We start from the raw sequence: 19,460 nt of genomic DNA on the forward strand, positions 1-19,460 counted from the left end.
AAAGATATAACATTTAGATGGACTATTCCGGAAGGCATGATGATAAATTTAGAAGGAAGAAGAGTAAAAATTGATACTCCGGAAAGGGCAGAGAAGATTTACAAACAGATAACCAGCCTGGAATTGGAATCAGAAAGCGGAGAAACACCTAAGTCAAGCAAAGAGGATGAAATGGAATTAGAGTTATGAAGCGAAGATAGAGAAGAAACAAGACCAGTGGAAGAAAAGAAAGATACAGGAAGAGAGGAGGGAGCTAAGACCAGAGAACAAACAGCAGCAGCAGCAGCAAATAAATAAATAAGAGGAAGGGAGAAGGGAAGGGAAAAGGGAAAAAAAGGGGACGGACGGACACGGAGTCTGATGTCATTTGAACCCAAATTAATCTCAATAAATATCAATGGCCTCAACAATGCTTACAAATGAAAAAAAATATTTTCGAAACTTCTGAATCAAAGAGCACAAATAATTTGCTTGCAGGAAGTCCACATCAAACAATCACACAAACTGGGGGAATTATATGTGTCATTAGATGATAAGAAGAAAAAGGGAGTGTCCACCTATGTGAAAAAAGAATTTAAACCCAAGGAAGTAGGAATAGAACCCAAGGGGTAGATATATAATGGTTGAAATTGAATTGAATGGTGAGAAGGTAGCCATAGTTAATATTTATGCCCCGAATCAAAAACAGAAGCAATTTTATAAGCAGTTACATGAAACCCTTTCTCAAACAGATTTTAAAAACATTTGTATTATAGGGGACTACAATGGGATTATGGACTCAAAAAAAAGATTTCAAGGCAGGAAATATAAGTAAAACAAAGAGAACTTTACCAAACACATTTAGTAACATGGTAGATGAACTAGATCTTATTGACAGTTGGAGAATGAGACATCCTAATGAGACACAATTCACATTTCATTCCGCATCCCACAATTCTTTCTCCAGAATTGATATGATTTGATTAAGTAAAGGAATGTACAAAAATATAAAAACAGTAGACATAAGCGATTTGGACCGACCACAACCTGCTTAAGATTATATGGCAGGGAGAAAAGAAAGAATATAGAAGGTGGACTTAGAATATAGACTTACTACAAGATGAAAACTTTATAAAGATGTTTAATAAAGAAACAGAACTATTTCTTGTAGAAAACAAAAAGCAACCAATTTCAATTCAAATTCTCTGGGTTACATTAAAAGTATACATTAGGGATTTAACAATATCCTACACAGCTAAAAAGCTAGACAATATCCTACGCAGCTAAAAAGAAAAAAGAGGAAAAAGAAGTATACAATCACTATGTAAAAAATGTCACTAATCTAGAAAGAAACCTTCAACAGAATACTGCTATTCAATATTTGTATGTACCCCATGTATTTTCAGGTACACCTCTTCTTTTTAAAAGGAGAACAGAAAGATATAGTTAAAGCACAAAGTAAAGAGTAGTACAATGGTACTTCATGACCAACGTTTTTCTGTTCATTAGATCAACCATGGCCACAGCTTTAATAGGAAGATGCATGCTGCTTGCCTGTAAATATTTAAATGAGTACAAGGAGCATCTGCCATCACAATAGAGCCCCAATTCCACACTATGCCTATGTTGTAGAAAAGGGACAACTTGATTACCGAGGCAGAAGTGCAGCTCATCCAGCAGCAATATAAATTTGAAATACAGTACATTCAAAAATAACCAGAGTTCTAGAATACAGAAGTGATGTTCCGAAGGATCTGAAGAAACCATTACTCCAGATCAGAATGAATTACACTAATTATTTAATTTCAGTTAATAATATTACTTTTGATTTTTGCTTTTCTATTCCAAAATCTATTTTGTAGTGAAACCTGGATAGCTGATGAACAATTCCTCATATGCTTCCCTTCCCAAACCACAAGGTGATTTGAGGTTTTTTGCAAAGAGTCTTTTGAGGATCACTATGACACATGAATTATTAATTCCAGAAGTTGCTTTTCGATTTAATAAACAATCTCTACAGAAAGGGTTTGTCAAAGAAAGTTTACTTTTATAGAAAGAGCCTGTTTTTTCCTTTTTAAAAGATTTTATGAATTAGACTGACCTGAATTTAATTAAACTTTCATGTTCATTAGCTTTTACTCTAGTTATCTTTTTATGATAGGATGTAAATTATAAGTCTGTTTGAAAGTTAATTATAATAAAAATATCACAAGGCAGTATATGTAATATTCTATAAGAATATACTTTTAGAATGCTAGGCGCTGTGAATAAAACATTAACTAATATTTAATAGATAATTGCTGTCTGAAACCAACAATATTCAATATTCTTTTTTCTTCTGTCCCCAACAACTCAGAACATTTCAGGTTTTTAAAAAATTCTGCTTTCAGGACACAATTGTTTGACACTGTGTCAGTTACAGTATTCTTTTTATGGATACAATTAAGATGTGAAGAATGAAATTAGAATAATCATGCTGGCTTCAACTTTTTAAATTTGCCATAACCAAGAGTTCTGCCATTATTGAGAAGTGCCAGTCCTTCTCAACTGAATTTCCACAGACCAGGATAACATGAGTGACTAACAATTCTGCAAGAGCTCATGATTTTTTTAAAAAAAAAATTCATATTTTTGAACTACATACATGAACAGTGTAATACTCAAACGTTCGGTGGAAATGTTTACATGCCACAACTCACTGCGTGTTGATTATTCATCTGGTATTATAAAAGTAAAATGTAGACTGTGTATGTTGAAATAAATTGTTGTAAAGTTTTTGTATTTTTTGCATTTTTTTAATACAGGGGGTTTCCTGAGACCTCCAGAGAAAAAAAAGTTACAGGTAGACTGCCTTAGATATTCCTAATGTGATTTGGAAACTAGTTTGGAAAACTCAGCTGTTATAATGCTTGTGGTGCCAATGTATTTTGAAGCATATACTTAATTATTGAAAACCTTCAGTCTTGAAAAACTATGGTATTGTGATCTGGAAAGAGTTCCTAGAACAGCATATAGTGTGGCTAAAAAGGCCAATCCGAGAGTGGCAATCCCTTCCACATTGAGAGCAGAACCATTCTGTCCCCTGCCTGGCCCACGGATTTCTGCCTGGTTCCGGGACTGCCTCTTTGCCTCAGCCTGCCGAACAAGTGTCTCCTTGAAATGGAGAACAACATGCCGCCTTTTTAGCCTTCAAGCTGAACTATCAGGGGTCAAGGTTTCCCAGCTTTTAATGTCCATTACCAAGATCTTTAAATCTCTCTTGCAGATATCCTTATATCACAGCTGTGGTCTTCCTCTGGGGTACTTTCCCTGCACTAATTCACCATACAGGAGATCTTTCGGAATCCACCAATCATCCATTCTCACAACATGCCCAAGCCAGCAAAGACATCACTGTTTCAATAGTGTATATATGCTAGATATTCCAGCACATTTCAAAACTATGTATATAAAACACTATATTCCATATATGTCTATTCATATACAGTGGTACCTCGAGATACGAGTTTAATTCGTTCCGGACCTGGGCTCTTAAGTCGAGCAGCTCTTATCTCGAACGACTTTTCCCCATAGGAATTAATGTAAATAATTTTAATTGGTTCCAGCCCTCAAAAAACTCACAAAGTTAGTCTAAATTATGCAGAAAGACATGTTTTTAATGAAGAAATGTACATGTACATATAAATGAATAATGAAGTTTCTTTCACTTAACTTGTAAACTTTCTTAAACTTTTAAATTTACATATGTTCAACTTCTCTGCCACCCAATCCTGTAGGACAGAGGTCCCCAACCCTTTTTGCACCAGGGACCGGCTTTAAGCGATCAAGAGAGGAATGGGTGAATGAATGGACGGAGGGTGGGAAGGAAGGAAGGAAAGAGGGAAGGGACAGGAACAGAGGAAGGAAGCAAGGAAACTTATGAAAGGGGAGAGTAAGAGAGGAATGAGTGAAGGGAGGGAGGGAAGAAGGTGGGAAGGAGAAAGAAAAGAAGAAATAGAGGAAGGGAAGGTAAAAGAGAGAAAGAAAAAGAGCAAGAAAGAAAGCAAGAAAGAAAGAAAGAAAGGGGGAAGGGACAGGAACAGAGGAAGGAAGCAAGGAAACTTATGAAAGGGGAGAGTAAGAGAGGAATGAGTGAAGGGAGGGAGGGAAGAAGGTGGGAAGGAGAAAGAAAAGAAGAAATAGAGGAAGGGAAGGTAAAAGAGAGAAAGAAAAAGAGCAAGAAAGAAAGCTGCAAGCACCCCCCCGAGCCCCCCAGGCCAGCTGCAACCTTTTAAAACACGCGCGCCGCTTCGCAGCTGTCTCCTGAAGCCGAACGCGGAAGTTAGCATTTGGCTTCAGGAGACAGTTCCTTGGTGCTTGTATCTCGAATTTGGGCTTGTAAGTAGAACAAAAATATCTCTCCCCTCCCAGCTCTTATCTCGAGTTGCTCTTAAGTAGAGCAGCTCTTATGTCGGGGTTCCACTGTACAGTGATACCTCTACTTAAGAACACCTCTACTTAAGAACTTTTCTAGATAAGTACTGGGTGGGGGTTTTTTTGCCACTTCTTAAGAACCCTTTTCTACTTAAGAAGCCAAGCCTGAAAAAATTTCCCAGGAAATTTGAGAGCGGCATGAAGGCCCGGCCACTTTTCTGAAATTCCCCCTTTAATCCCGGCCATCTCGGGCTTTTCTGGGCTGCCAGCGGAGCCTTTTGGTGGCGCTTAAGGAGGCTTTGGCAGTCCAGAGTGAATGAAGCATCTTCCTTTCTCTGGACGCTTGGAAATAAACCTCTTTCAGCGCCCAGAGAAAAGAAACACTCCCTTCACTCTGGGCAGCCAAGGAGTCACCACAACAAAGAAAAGGCGCCGGCTACAAAGCGAGCGAGCAAGAGGAAAGGGGAGTCCTTCAGCATGGAATGGAAGAGGCAGCAGGTAGCAGCAGCAGCAGCAGCCAGTGTATGGGAGGAAGCCTCACACCGGGTGTATTGGAGGCGTGTGCGCTTCTTCGCCACCTCAGAGTCCCTCTTTTTTTTAAGCCTGAAAGTTTTGGAATTTTTTTTGGATTCCCCTCACCTCACCTTCTCCTCCTCTTCTTCCTCCTCCTCCTCCCACCCAAATTTCAAGCTTATTTCTTTCCTCATGGGTTTGCAAGCATTATTTGTTTTTACATTGATTCCTATGGGAAAAATTGCTTCTACTTACAAACTTTTCTACTTAAAAACCTGATCACAGAACGAATTAAGTTCTTAAGTAGAGGTACCACTGTATAGCCTCCTTTTCAAATTATAGTATCATAAAGTTATTCAGGACTTGGTTATCTGAATCATATAACTGGCATTACAGAATCCATATTTGCAGGAATGCAGTGTCTTCCATCAGTGGTAGCCTCATATCTTATACTCTCAGATGTAGTACCTATGATGTAATCTGGATTCTGTTTTAGACCTAATGCTATTATATATAAGCTGATTTATAAAGAAAAACATAACAAGGATAACAACTACATAGAAAGAGCAGAACATTTATTAAACAAAATTAACTTTTATGAAAAAAATGGACACAGAAAGACAAATGTCAACTAAGAAACATACATATAAAGAGAGGTGGGGGTGACTGCATAGAAAAATTGTACCTCCCAAAAATCCTAAAATCAATTATATATTTGAAGATAAACTAAACCAAATATTGTAAACCACAGGTCCCCAAACTCTGGGATGCAGCCCACCACCAGGTCGTGGCCTATTTGCAATTTGGTCGCATGAGCATCATGTCAGTATGCACATACGAACACGCAGCTCAACTCATGTGAGCAATGGGCCAGTGCAGGTGTGCTGGTCCAATGCTTATGCAACCCAGATCCCATCTCCCATCCCCCCAGCTGGGCCACCAAGCTGCAAAGAAGAAACAAGAAAATGCTGAACTTAAGCTAACAAAGTTCTGTTTAAAAATTTATAAGATGATGATATTAAACTTTTACTGGAAGTTTATAAATTAATATTAAAAAATTGTAACAATGCCCAAGAATTGGAAAAGACCAATTTACTGTACATTCTAGTAAAGGGCTGTCAAACTGGTGGCCTGTGGGCTGGATACTTTCCGCACAGGCAAAAAACATTGCAATACATCACAATACCTCACGTGACGCAATTGAGTTTGATAACCATGTTCTAATATCACAAAGAGTAATATGCAGGAATACACAACAGAACAGCTGCACTTATCTCACATCCAACATGAAAATATTCTAGGTTTTGCAATCAAGTTTCAACAATATGTGAAATAAGAATTGCCAGGAGTACAAGCTGAATTCAGGCAAAGGCAATCAAGGCCATATTGCTCACATATAATGGATGTTAGCACAAGAACACTAAACTGATTTTTATTTTTAACTAGCTAATACCTGTGCTTAGCTACAAAACTATGTGATGGGGCTTGATATATGACACTTAAAAGGTTGAAAATTAATGAGTAGTTTAAAAAGGGATTGTACTATTTTGTTAGAGATGATAAGCTAAGTTTTTGTTACAGATGAAGATATTTTTTTGCATAGCATAGACTTTCAGTTTGTTTCTCAGATGAATTGCTCAGGACTTCCCTGTAAACAACATTCCTGGTTTTGCTGTCTGGCTGGAGGATGACCAAGCTGTCAGGTGAACTGACTCTGGAGCATGCCACATAGAACTGGCCATGGGAGAAACAGACAGCTTCCCTTACTACTCATTCCAGAGAAGTTTGAATGAAGTGTTGCTTCACAATGGAAATATGAAACCATCATTCCCTATTGCTCATTCATGTCATCTAAAGGAAAGTTATGAAAATCTATCTGTTGCTCTGGATGCTATACAATATAAGCATCATCAATAGAATATTAGTAAAGATTTAAAAGTGATTGGTCTGCTAATGGGAATGCAAGGAGATTCCACAAAATACTGTTCCTTCTTGTGTTTATGGAACAGTAGAAATACAGTAGACATTATGTTCGACGGGATTGGGGGCAGAGAAATATCAGTGCTCCAGATAGACACAATGTACAGCATAATCCTATATAAAGTTGGGATTGGTTAAATACTTTGTGAAAGCCATGACAAAAACAAATTCACAAGGGTTCCAGTACATTTCACAGAAATTATCCAGCATTTCAACCAGCAAAACTGAAGGTAGGGGTATTTGTTGGTCCTCACATCAGAGATCTTATGAGAGATGATGTGTTTGAAGGGACTCTAAATGATAAGGAACTGAGAGCTGCAAACATCAACTAATCTGCATACATCAACTGCACCAACTACTCAAGATGTTAACTAATCAGGATCACCAACCTGCTTGCAGCAGCTGAGCAAACACTCCATTCACACCCACTAGTATTTATAGAGGAACGGCAGCTCAGACCACGCTTTGTTCTTTCAAGCACAAAGCCGAAAGCACCAACCTGAAGATGATGAGTGGGACCTCGTCGAAACGTCACCAAGATTCTACCAATCTTACACGGGAAAAGACCCGAATATGCCAAGACCTACACACACATATACACACACATATGGCTTTTGATATCCAAACCACAATAAATTGTCAATAGTCTTTAAAGTTCTTCCTATTTAGAAATATGCAGCATGCCCAGGAATCAACAGTATTTTTAATATGAAGCACCTTAATTATGTTAAAAACTTGGAAAAGAAAATGTGGAAGTTATTTATTGCCACAAAATGTTTAATTTACATGCAGAACATATCTTTAGAATCACTGAGAGAAATAATTAATAAAAATAAGTTGAATTGGAAATACCACTTGGGTGGCTGAAGACAATAAAGAAAAGAATGCAAAGGTTAAGTTTTCTTAAACTACAACAACAGCCAACAATCTAATATTATGTTAATAACAAAACTACCCCAAAGCAAAAAAAACCCCAAAACAGTGGAGATACTGAAATAATAAGAAACTATTTTCCTGGCCTTAAATATTTAGTAGGATCACAACTATAGTAATGAAATAAAGACTGTCTGCTATTTTAGAGGATTATGACAAAATGTTGAAATGCAGAGGCATCACATTAAATGCAATGTTCAGTTCATGATTTTCTAAGCTATAATATATGCCTGATAAAACTGAATCATCACAAAGCAGAATGAAAAAATAATAATGCCTATGTGTAGTTAAAAAATGTTTTGAAAATAACTTGAACTACAAGAAGAATAGATAGTAGATAAAGTGAACCAGATTGCTCACTGGAAACACTAATAATGAAACACAAAATGCCAAGGACAGAATCATTGGAGAAGACTTTGATGTTTGGAAAAAATGAAAACAACTGCAAAAGAAATTGACAGAAGGCAGAGTAGTTAGATACTATTATTGATGGCACAAGATAAACAATGAGACTTCAAAAAAGCAGTTACTGGCATAGAATCTTGGTGATGCATGTTTGGCAATGGATATTTGAAACTGACTACAGTACCAACAAAGCTGGTTTTTAAATTTGGTTTCTGGAATGTATTACTTAATGTTTAAATTGCTATACCCTGGAAGGTAACATGTAGATATTTAAATACATAAATAAGATAAATGTAATATGAGTATTAAACATGATGTATTAAACATGCTTCTAATGTACAAGCTTATGTATTTTGTAAAAAGAAAGAAAGAGGAAAAATAATAGAGGCCAAAAATATTTTTCAGAAAGTACAAAGGATATACTGGAACTATTATCACTTCAAGAGTACGCTTTTGATACTTTGTGCTATTTCTAATTGCATTGCAACACAGGGCTGAAAATAAATTGTATTATATATATGAAAGAGAAAAATAATAAATCATGAAGCAGGGAAAAGGGAGAAAAGAAACTGAAAATTGAAACATGGAAACAAGTGGAAAAGTTGCTAGCACAGGAATAATTATATACATATATATATATTATATATACAGTGGTACCTCATGATACGAACCCCCCATGATATGAACATTTCGAGATATGAACCGGGGGTTCTGAAATTTTTGCCTCTTCATACGAACTTTTTTCGACTTACGAACCCACCGCAGAACACAAAAAGGCGCTCTGCTGGGCGCCACCACCTGGCTGTCACCTTTTAAAACAGCCGGGGGGGCTTCTCGGCATTCTCCCGAACCCGAACTTTTTGGGTTCAGGAGGCCGCCAAGAAACGCTGCCGCCCGGCTGTCACCTTCTGAAACATAATCACATAATCCAAAATCAGACCAGGACTCAGAAAGGTATTTAAAGGCTAATGCTACCCCAGACAAGCACAGTCCAAAGCACACTGTCTTCTCAAATGGGGATGAAATGTTTGTAACCAAATCGCCAAGCTTAGAGCTCAAACCAACAACACATTCCAGTCTCTCAACCACAGCCCTAAATGGCAGGCTTTCAAGGCTCTAAGTTGTCCTCTGCTGCTGCTGAATTATAAATCAATCTATGATAAAGTCACCTTGACCACAACTTAGTTGTTTAAATAAATGCTAATCTAGCATGCATTACTAACATCTATCCAGCCAGTTTCTGGTTTAGCACTAGGCTAGACTCCAGGTTGATTGTTGGGGAAATTTGAGAGGCATCCAGGAGCCTTGCTCCACAGATTGCCAGATGCGAGTTACTGTTTAATTCGGGCATGGAGAAGTCAGTTAGAGCTATTGCTACCAGCCTCTCTGTTTTGTAGCAACCTCTCTGCCTAAGATGAATTCTGTGGCTGGGCTGGAGTGGAGTTCCTGGATTTATGATGCTGGGGAATTTCAACCTGCAACCCCTAGGTATGCGGTCAGAGACAGCTCAGGAGATTGTGGCCACTATGGCAACAGTGGAGCCGGCCAAATTATCCAAGACCCAACTCATAGCAGCGGTAATACATTCAATCTGTTTTTTTTCTGTCAGAGCAATGGCAGAGTTTTCTGGATTTGGGAAAAGGCGGGGGAGTTGATTTCTCCCCTGCCATGAAATATATAATTCACTGGCAAGCCTTAAGTTCTTCGGTGCCATTCTCATCTGTAGGGAAGTCAGGCCTTTTCAATCAGCCAGCCCCAGGTGACTAATAGACTCAACTGGGTTCCAGAGCGAGCTTGGAATTACAGTATTCCAGAAAACGTGCTCCTCAGACTGATTTAAGTTTGTGGCTGCATGGAATAGCAAAGGGGCAGTAGTTTTGGATCAGATAGCATCTGAGCAGCGTCTCCACATTCAGAGTTCCCGATACTCCCCGTGGTGAACAATGGAACTGAGGGAACTTAAACAGGCTAAGAGATGCCCGGGGCCTCTGCTCTATGGAATATCCTACCTTCACAGATTAGAATGGCCCCAATCCTGTTAGTCTTTCATAAACTCTTAAAAACCTGGTTATGTACCTGAACTTAGAATGCTAAATGTGTTTTTAATAGGCCCCATTTCCTGGCTTTATTGCTAAGTGGCCAAATATGTTGCCTGCTATGTATATTTATTCTGAATGTTTTATTGTTGTTTTAAAAGTTTTAGTGTTTTATTTGTAACATTTATTTTTTGAACTGTAAGTTGCCCATAGTCATTAACTGAGATGGGTGGCTAAGAAATTGAGTTAACAAACAAATAAACAAACTTGAAGATCAGAAATCCTACATGTCCATCTAGTCTGCCCTTATACTATTTTCTGTATTTTATCTTAGGATGGATATATGTTTATCCCAGGCATATATATGGTATGCCTGTATGTGTGTATGTTAGTATTGGGGATTCTCTTAAACTTGTAATATTTTAATTAATTGGATTGTATTGGATTGTTTTTCACTTGTTGTGAGCCGCCCCGAGTCTTCGGAGAGGGGCGGCATACAAATCCAAATAATAAATAAATAAATAAATAAATATTTAAATTCAGTTATTGTGGATTTATCAACCACGTCTGCTGGAAGTTTTTTCCAAGGATCTGCTACTCTTTCAGTAAAATAATATTTTCTCATTTTGCTTTTGATCTTTCCCCCAACTAACTTCAGATTGTGTCCCCTTGTTCTTGTGTTCACTTTCCTATTAAAAATACTTCCCTCCTGGACCTTATTTAACCCTTTAACATATTTAAATGTTTCGATCATGTCCCCCCTTTTCCTTCTGTCCTCCAGACTATACAGATTGAGTTCATTAAGTCTTTCCTGATACGTTTTATGCTTAAGAACTTCCACCATTCTTGTAGCCCATCTTTGGACTCGTTCAATTTTGTCAATACCTTTTTGTAGGTGAGGTCTCCAGAACTGAACACAGTATTCCAAATGTGGTTTCAGCAGCACTCTATATAGCGGGATCATAACCTCCCTCATCCTGCTATTTATACCTCTAGCTATGCAGCCAAGCATCTACTTGCTTTCCCTACCGCCTGACTGCACTGTTCACCCATTTTGAGACTGTCAGAAATCACTGCCCCTAAATCCTTTTCTTCTGAAGTTTTTGCTAACACAGATTGAGGATTCCTTTTCCCCAAGTGCATTATTTTACATCTGGAAACATTAAACTGCAGTTTCCATTGATTTGACCATTTATCTAGTAAAGCTAAATCACTTACCATATTATAGACGCCTCCAGGAATATCAACCCTATTGCACACTTTAGAGTCATCGGCAAATAGGCAAACCTTCCCTACCAAACCTTCCCCTATGTCACTCACAAACATATTAAAAAGAATAGAACCCAGAACAGACCCTTGTGGCACACCGCTTGTAACCTGTCTCTGCTCAGAATACTCGCCATTAACAATAACTCTCTGCTGTCTACTCTTCAGCCAGCTGCTAATCCATTGAACTATCCAGGGATTACCGGTAAATCCAATCTTCACTAATTTATCTATCAGCTCTTTATGTGGAACCGTATCAAAGGCTTTGCTGAAGTCCAGATAGGCAATATCCACCGCACCACCTTCATCCAACACCTTTGTGACATAATCAAAGAAATCAATGAGATTAGTCTGACATGATTTGCCTTCAGTAAAGCCATGCTGATTTGGGCCCAATAAATTATTGTTTTTTAGGTGCTGATTTATCCCCTTTTTGAGTAGAGTCTCCATCATTTTAACTATAACTGATGTCAAGCTAACTGGCCTGTAGTTACCAGCTTCTTCTCTACTGCCCCACTTGTGGATAGGCACAACACTGGCCATTCTCCAATCCTCAGGAACATCTCCTGTTAAAAGGGATTGGTTAAACAAATCAGTCAGGGGGGTATCAATGAAAGATCTGAGTTCTTTAAGAACTCTCGGGTGGATGCCATCTGGACCCATTGCTTTATTTATCTTTAATCGTTCAAGTTCTTATAAGACATCGGCTTCTAAGATCACTGGAGCTGAATCCGTACAGCTGGAGACAATGCTATATCCCTCTATAGTATTATATTGTAAGGCAGCGGTCCCTAAACTACGGCCTGTGGGCCGGATGCGACCCGCTGAGGTCTTTTAACCGGCCCGCGGCAGCACATGATATTTTACCGATCAATATAATAAGCTCCCGAGAGGGAGAGAGAGAGATAGAAAGGGAGAGAGAGAAAGAGGGAGAGAGAAAGGAAGAGGAGAGATAGAAAGGGAGAGAAAGAAAGAAAGAAAGAAAGAAAGAGGGAGAGATAGAGAGAGAGAAAGAGGGAGAGATACAAAGAGGGAGTTAGAGAAAGAGAGAGAAGAGAAAGAAAGCAAGAGAGAGAAAGAGAACGAAAGATAGAGAAAGAAAGGTAGAGATAGAGAAAGAGGGAGAGATAGAAAGAGAGTGAGTGAAAGAAAGAGAAAGAAAGAGAGAGAGAGAAAGAAAGAAAGAGGGAGAAATAGAGAGGGAGAGAGAAAGGAAGAGGAGAGAGAAAGGGAGAAATAGAGAGAGGGGGAGAGAGAGAAAGTGTGAGAGACACAAAGAGGGAGTTAGAAAGAAAGTAAGAGAAAGAGAGGAGAGAGGGAGAAAGAAAGCAAGAGAAAAAGAAAGAGAAAGAGAGGGACAGAGAAAAAGAGAGAGAGAGAAAGAGGGAGAGAGAGAGGGGAGAGAGAAAGGAAGAGGGAGAGATGGAAAGAGAAAAATGAGAAAATGATGGAGGGAAAGAACGAGGGAGAGGAAAATTAAACAAATGAGAGAAAAGGAAGAGGGAAGAGAGAAGTGGAGAGGAAGGAGGGACGGAAGGAAGGAAGGAAGGAGAAATGGAGGGAGTTTGTTGATTTAAGTTTAAATTTAATTGTTAATAAAGAAGTATAAATTACTTAATTACTTATTACTTCTTCATTTTAAATATTGTATTTGTTCCCATTTTGTTTTTTTACTTTAAATAAGGTATGTGCAGTGTGCATAGGGATTTGTTCATAGGTTTTTTTTATAGTCTGGCCCTCCAACAGTCTGAGGGATAGTGAACTGGCCCCCTGTGTAAAATGTTTGGGGACCCATGTTGTAAGGTGTCTTTTGAGAAAACTGAACAGAAGTAGCTATTGAAATGGTCAGCGATCTCCTTATTCCCATCAATGCATGTATTATTCCCGGTATTAAACTTCGTGATGCTGCAGTTTTTCTTCTTCCTATCACTAATATATCTGAAGAAGGTTTTATCCCCCTTCTTTACAGATTTGATAATTTCTTCCTCTTTTGAGGCTTTAGCAGCATATATTATCTGTTTCGCCTCCTTCTAGGCACAACTTTCCCCACTCCTCAGCAAAAAAATAAATAAATAAATCTCAAGTCATAGTATATGAAAATTGTTTGTGTGTGAGGAGGAGAGATTTTCAACGTAATGCTTATTTCATAAATGTGTCACAAAAATGTTTCCCAGAAATGAGGAAAAGGAAGAGAAGCCTGAGGTGCTGGAAGTGGTGATGGGAATAAAAAGATGGGAATTTTATGACTGGCCAAACTCACCATAGCATATGAGACATTATGTTCTTCTAACATGCCCAATAGTCCAAACAATAATCCCATTCTGTCATCCTCCCTTTCTCATCTGGGACTTCTAGCCATGAAAAATTCAGGTAAAACAAAAAAAACCCATTGCAGATCCTACATCTTAATCTTTACTAAAGTGGAATCTGCCACATTGCTGAGTTTTCTCTGCAATATGGCCTATTATATCAATATCATTTAGTTAGCATACCATGCTGACAAAGAATTTTAAGAGTTACAATTATAACACATCTAGAGGGTATCAAGTTGGGGTGGCTAATTTAGGACATAATTTTGACCCAAGGGGAGATTTCCTGACTGCTTTCCTGATTTGTACCAGAAATTCCAACCTGACACACAAGGAAAGAAAATTTGAATGACCAAATTAAACCAAATCCCTGTTTCTAAGAGAGCCACTAATTTTGTAAGGGAGGCAGCTAAATCTCTAAAGCAAAAGATAAATCTACAGTGAAATGATGAATTATGAAAGCTAGATGTCCCTGGAAGAAGACAGGAAAAGAGGAATAAAAACAAAAAGTTCCTAAAAAGCCCTGTGTTAATTTATTTTTCAAATTTTGAACAGCTCAGGAGTAACAAAACTGCTACTGGCATGGTAGTATTTTAATTGCTAATAATCTAAACTATTATGTGCAAATATCAGAATGAAGCCATTGAGATTAACGCCCACTACATAATGAAACACATGAAATAAAAAGATAGGACAAATCCAGGACAAGTGTAACCAATGACATTTGAATAATTAAGACCCTAATCAATGTAATATAAAGTAAGGTAACATATTTTTTCCATGCATAGAAATGGATAAAGCCTGTAAGTGTAAGTTAAATGTTTTGGTGAATGAGTTGAAAAGTCCTATTAATTTTAAGATATTATATTATATTATATTATATTATATTATATTATATTATATTATATTATATTATATTATATTATATTATACTGATTATATTATTGCGAAAGAATAATGTTTTTCAGATTTCAACTAACTTCTTTTGCAATTCATTCTCATCAATGAGATTCTGTAACATGAATATATCACAATTTTACAAATCTTAGACTTGTAAATATGGTAACAATAGGAATAAGTATCATGTAATATTTTAAGTCTTCCACGTTATAAAAAGCTAAGCCAGAAAAAGCATTCAGGAATTTGGAAACAATTCTGAATTCATTTTTTGATTCCTAAAATAAATGTAAAGGTTTATTTATATGCTCATTTTGTATATGTCCGCAGTAATACAGTGATCCCCCGGTTATTGCGTCCCCGACCATTGCGAACAGGGTAATTTGCGATTTTTCAACCCGGAAGTCAAAACACCATCTGCGCATGTGTGCCCTTTTTTTCTATGGGCACGCATGCGTAGATGGGGCCCGGCAGATCAGCTGCTGGGCGGCTTCCCTGGGTCTTCCCCCTCTTGCTGGCGGGAGGGTGAGCAGCGGGCATCAGCAAGGAGTTTCCCCACCGCCCACGCAAACTCCTCGCTGCCGCCCGCCCTTCGCCCGCCCACGCCGTTCATTCTCGCCGCTTTCGAGCTGAGTCCTGAAGCGAATTCGCTCCGGGACTCAGCTCGAAAGCGGCAACAGCCAGCGCGGAGAAGCCGATCGCTGGCGCTGGCTGTCGGCGCTTTGGAGCTGAGTCCCGGAGCGAATTTGCTCCGGGACTCAGCTCGAAAGCGGCGACAGTTAGCGCGGAGAAGCCGTTCGCTGGCGCTGGCTGTCGGCGCTTTTGAGCTGAGTCCCGGAGCGAATTCGCTCCGGGACTCAGCTCCAAAGCGCCGACAGCCAGCGCGGCGCGGCTGTTTTAAAATGTCGCCGCCGGCATGGGGGGCTTGCCAGCACCCCCCGGACCCCCAACCCGGGTTTGGGGGGCTGCTAGGAAGCCCCCCATGCCGGCGGCGACATTTTAAAACAGCCGCGCCGACCCCAATCTTCGGATCCTCGCTAGCGCTGCGGGAGTAAAAACACCATCTGCACATGCGCAGATGGTGTTTTTACTTCCGCAGCGCTACTTCGCGAAAACCCGCTCGTTGCGGGGGGTCCTGGAACGGAACCCTCGCAACGAGCGGGGGATCACTGTACACTACTTTACCTCTTTTAACACTAATATATAAAATCTTTATTTAACATATAACATATAATGAATTTTAATGTCTTTGAGAGAAATGGATGGTTCAGAAATGTATGTATGTATGTAAATACATGCATGCATACATACATACATACATACATACATACATACATACATAAACATACATAAATACCATATTTTTCAGAATATAATACATACCTTTTTACCCCCTAAAAGAGGATGAAAATTTGGGTGCGTCTTATACTCCGAATGTAGCTTTTTTTCTTTTTGAAGATTCACCCCCCCCCCCCAGCCCTAACGAGGTGATAATGATCTTCCCAGCTTGCAGGATTTTTTCATTGCTACTTCAACTTTTTTTCCAGCCCTAAGTCTTTGCAGGCTTGTTTTTATTGTTATTCCCTCAAAAAAAGATTTTTTTTCAGTATTAACCAGGGGATAAAATAATGTGCTGAAGCTGACCAGACTAAGGATGCTAGCTAGAGGAATATCTGGTAGGTAGATCCCCCCCCTAAGGTGTGTCTAATACTCCGGCACGCATTATATTCCAAAAAATAGATAAATAAATAAATCATACTAGATTATATTTTAAATTTTACATTCCAGGCGGCCAATTTTATGAATGGTGTGCATGTGTATGACGGTGACTGTTTTTTATCTTTATGGGGTTTCGTTTTACATTGTTTTAGTTTAGAAATGTTCAACTTCTTTTATCTTTGTATCTATTTTATTGTATTTTTATCACTGTTGTAAGCCGCCCTGAGTCCTTTGGGATTGGGTGGCATAGAAGTCGAATAAATAAATAAAAATAAATATATTCAACAAATATAAGACATTAAATGCAATGTACACAGGGAAAGGAACCTTATTTTAAATGTATAGATTCACATATTTTCATGCATTATATAATAATAATATATTTTTATTTGAGGCTCAATCCTGTTTATTATTTAATATTATCTAAACCATCAGCAAAATTGTTGCCAAATACAGACAACATTTGTATATGTATATAATACATTATCAACCTTTCTTGGTCTATAAACTCACAAAATTGTAGAGAAGATAAGCACCCCACTTTCAGTCTATGCTTATATGTGGTTTTAATTAACAATTGAAATTGACAAAAAGCCACATTTAGAATGGAAACAATTGGGAAAGTTAAGCAACTGGTAAAAGAAATAAACTATAGTATAAATTACCAGAAGGGAAAAATAAAACTTTTTAGAATATATAAATAATATATTGTTTTATGTTAATATTTTACATGGAATGTTCATTTTTGTAAAAAGCCCACTGCCTATTCCATAAAAGACAAGCACTAATTAATATAAGATGTTTGCAGGATTTCATATAAAGTAAGTTGATAAACAGATCAGTATGTTTTCACTAACAACTTATCCCAATTCAGTGATGTTTTCTTTTCATGCATAAGATTCTATTTCACCAAAATTAATATACAAGCTTGTCTGTAGATAAAAGTATCTAAAAATCTTTGAATTGATATTCTATCCCATCTAATTTTCTTTAATAAATATATAAAACTATATATTTTCCGCTAAATATATTTAGGAAATCTGTCAAATCATGTTGTCTTTTAGAAAAACAGGAAAGAAGAATTTTGAACCATCTGTTATCATCAACGTCTACTGAATTCAGTCTTAAAAATGAACAAACTGTGGTAGGGAAAAAGTTATTTTTCAGAATCATGTTGCAGAAAACCAAAAGAAAGTAAAATGCTACTTTTTGGATGTCTATATAACATGAACTGTAGAATACATCCTATTATAAGCATCCAGAAGAAGAAAAAACTTCATGAGATCAAAGTCCAAGTGTAACTGCCAGTTAATTTATCTGCCTTTATAGACAAAAGACAGTTTTCGTCATTTTCAAAGGATCCAATGTCTTTTATGACAAACAGGTTTTGCAGTTTAATTTACAAATAGAATTATAAGTATGGCATCGTTGCTCTGCCAAAGCAAATGACAAACAGAGAAGAGTTTTCAATTCATGCCATCCTCAGCAGGATGGAAGAGATTAAAATAAAACTGAAATAATTTAGACAAAACAAATAAATGTTTCAGAAAGTTGAAGGAGATCAAAGTATGCATTTTCTGACCCCACTCTACAAGCATTTCTTATTATATTGACCAATGTCATCAGATCATTAATTAAAAGGAGAAGTGCTGGCAGGTGGCAGAGAACCAGAAGCCGATAATTGGCCCCCTTCTTCTTTTTACCTTCAAAACCTGCTTTTTTTCCCCCTTGCAAGATATGCCACTAGGCAGACAAAAATGCCTACTTTGTAATATAATGATTAAGATGAGATAGAAGAGACTCTTGCATTTAAAGCTGTTATGCATAATGAATGCAGCAAGCTTTATAATTATAATCTTCCCCTTTGCTTCACAATAAAAAATATGACGTTTCACACAACATTTCCTCGACTGTCAAAAGAAAATAAACAAACAAAACATAAGGTTTGGTGGGGGGAAATACTCTTCTTTTTTAACTTAGCAAGGGGAAAAATAATTCAAATAACAAAGAGGATAAAACCAACTAGACTTACCACTTCACTTGGTAGATTGCTCAGGTCATTAAATGGGGTTTCCAATGTATTTGTGTCAACATTTAGGATCACCACATCCTCCAGTGATTTACTTTTGACTCTCTGAATAAGGAAAACTATCCATGTAAGCATTTGAGTGTTTCTCTTTTTGATTTTCATTTAAAAACATAACACGTTTTTAACATACAAATTTAATTGTAAACGAACAAGGAAACAAACTGGGGATGAAGCAATCTGGGTTACAAATAAACATTTCCATGGCAGCATTGTGTATTAAGAATTCTCTTACATAATGCATCATTACCATAATTAATGAAATTTAGAGTATTAATAATAATAATAATAATAATAATAATAATAATAATTTATTAGATTTGTATGCAGCCCCTCTCTGCAGACTCGGGGCGGCTCACAGCAACAATAACAACAATATAACAAATCTAATATTTAAAAACATCTAAAACCCATCATTAAAACCATACAACATAATCATACCATACGTAAACTATATAAGCTTGGGGTATCTCAATTCCCCCATGCCTGGCGGCATAGGTGGGTCTTAAGCAATTTACGAAAGGCAAGGAGAATGGGGGCAGTTCTAATCTCTGGGGGGAGTTGATTCCAGAGGGCCAGGGCCACCACAGAGAAGGCTCTTCCCCTGGGGCCCGCCAGATGACATTGTTTAGTCAACGGGACCTAATTGGTCGCTGGGATTTGTGCGGCAGAAGACGGTTCCGGAGGTATTCTCGCCCGATGCCATGAAGGGCTTTATGGGTCATTACCAACACTTTGAATTGTGACCGGAAACTAATCGGCAGCCAGCACACGGCACAGAGTGTTGGAGAGACGTGGGCAAATCTAGGTAGCCCCACGATAGCTCTCGCGGCTGCATTCTGCATGATCTGGTGTTTCCGAACATTTTTCAAAGGTAGCCCCATGTAGAGAGCATTGCAGTAGTCGAACCTCGAGGTGATGAGG

The 19,460-nt window shown here is 38.0% G+C and overlaps 1 protein-coding gene across 2 annotated transcripts in view; it reads right to left on the reverse strand.

The window, feature by feature from the left end:
* The window catches only part of LOC139155887 (DENN domain-containing protein 1B-like), a 241,947-nt gene that overhangs the window by 67,495 nt on the left and 154,992 nt on the right, over nt 1-19,460 (reverse strand). For both annotated transcript variants that reach the window (XM_070731234.1, XM_070731235.1), the window contains exon 12: nt 18,483-18,584. In XM_070731234.1, the coding sequence (XP_070587335.1) occupies nt 18,483-18,584 (102 nt within the window). The remainder of the gene's footprint in view (nt 1-18,482; nt 18,585-19,460) is intronic.

This window comes from Erythrolamprus reginae, unplaced genomic scaffold, assembly GCF_031021105.1.
Source record: "Erythrolamprus reginae isolate rEryReg1 unplaced genomic scaffold, rEryReg1.hap1 H_8, whole genome shotgun sequence".
NCBI lineage: Eukaryota > Metazoa > Chordata > Lepidosauria > Squamata > Dipsadidae > Erythrolamprus > Erythrolamprus reginae.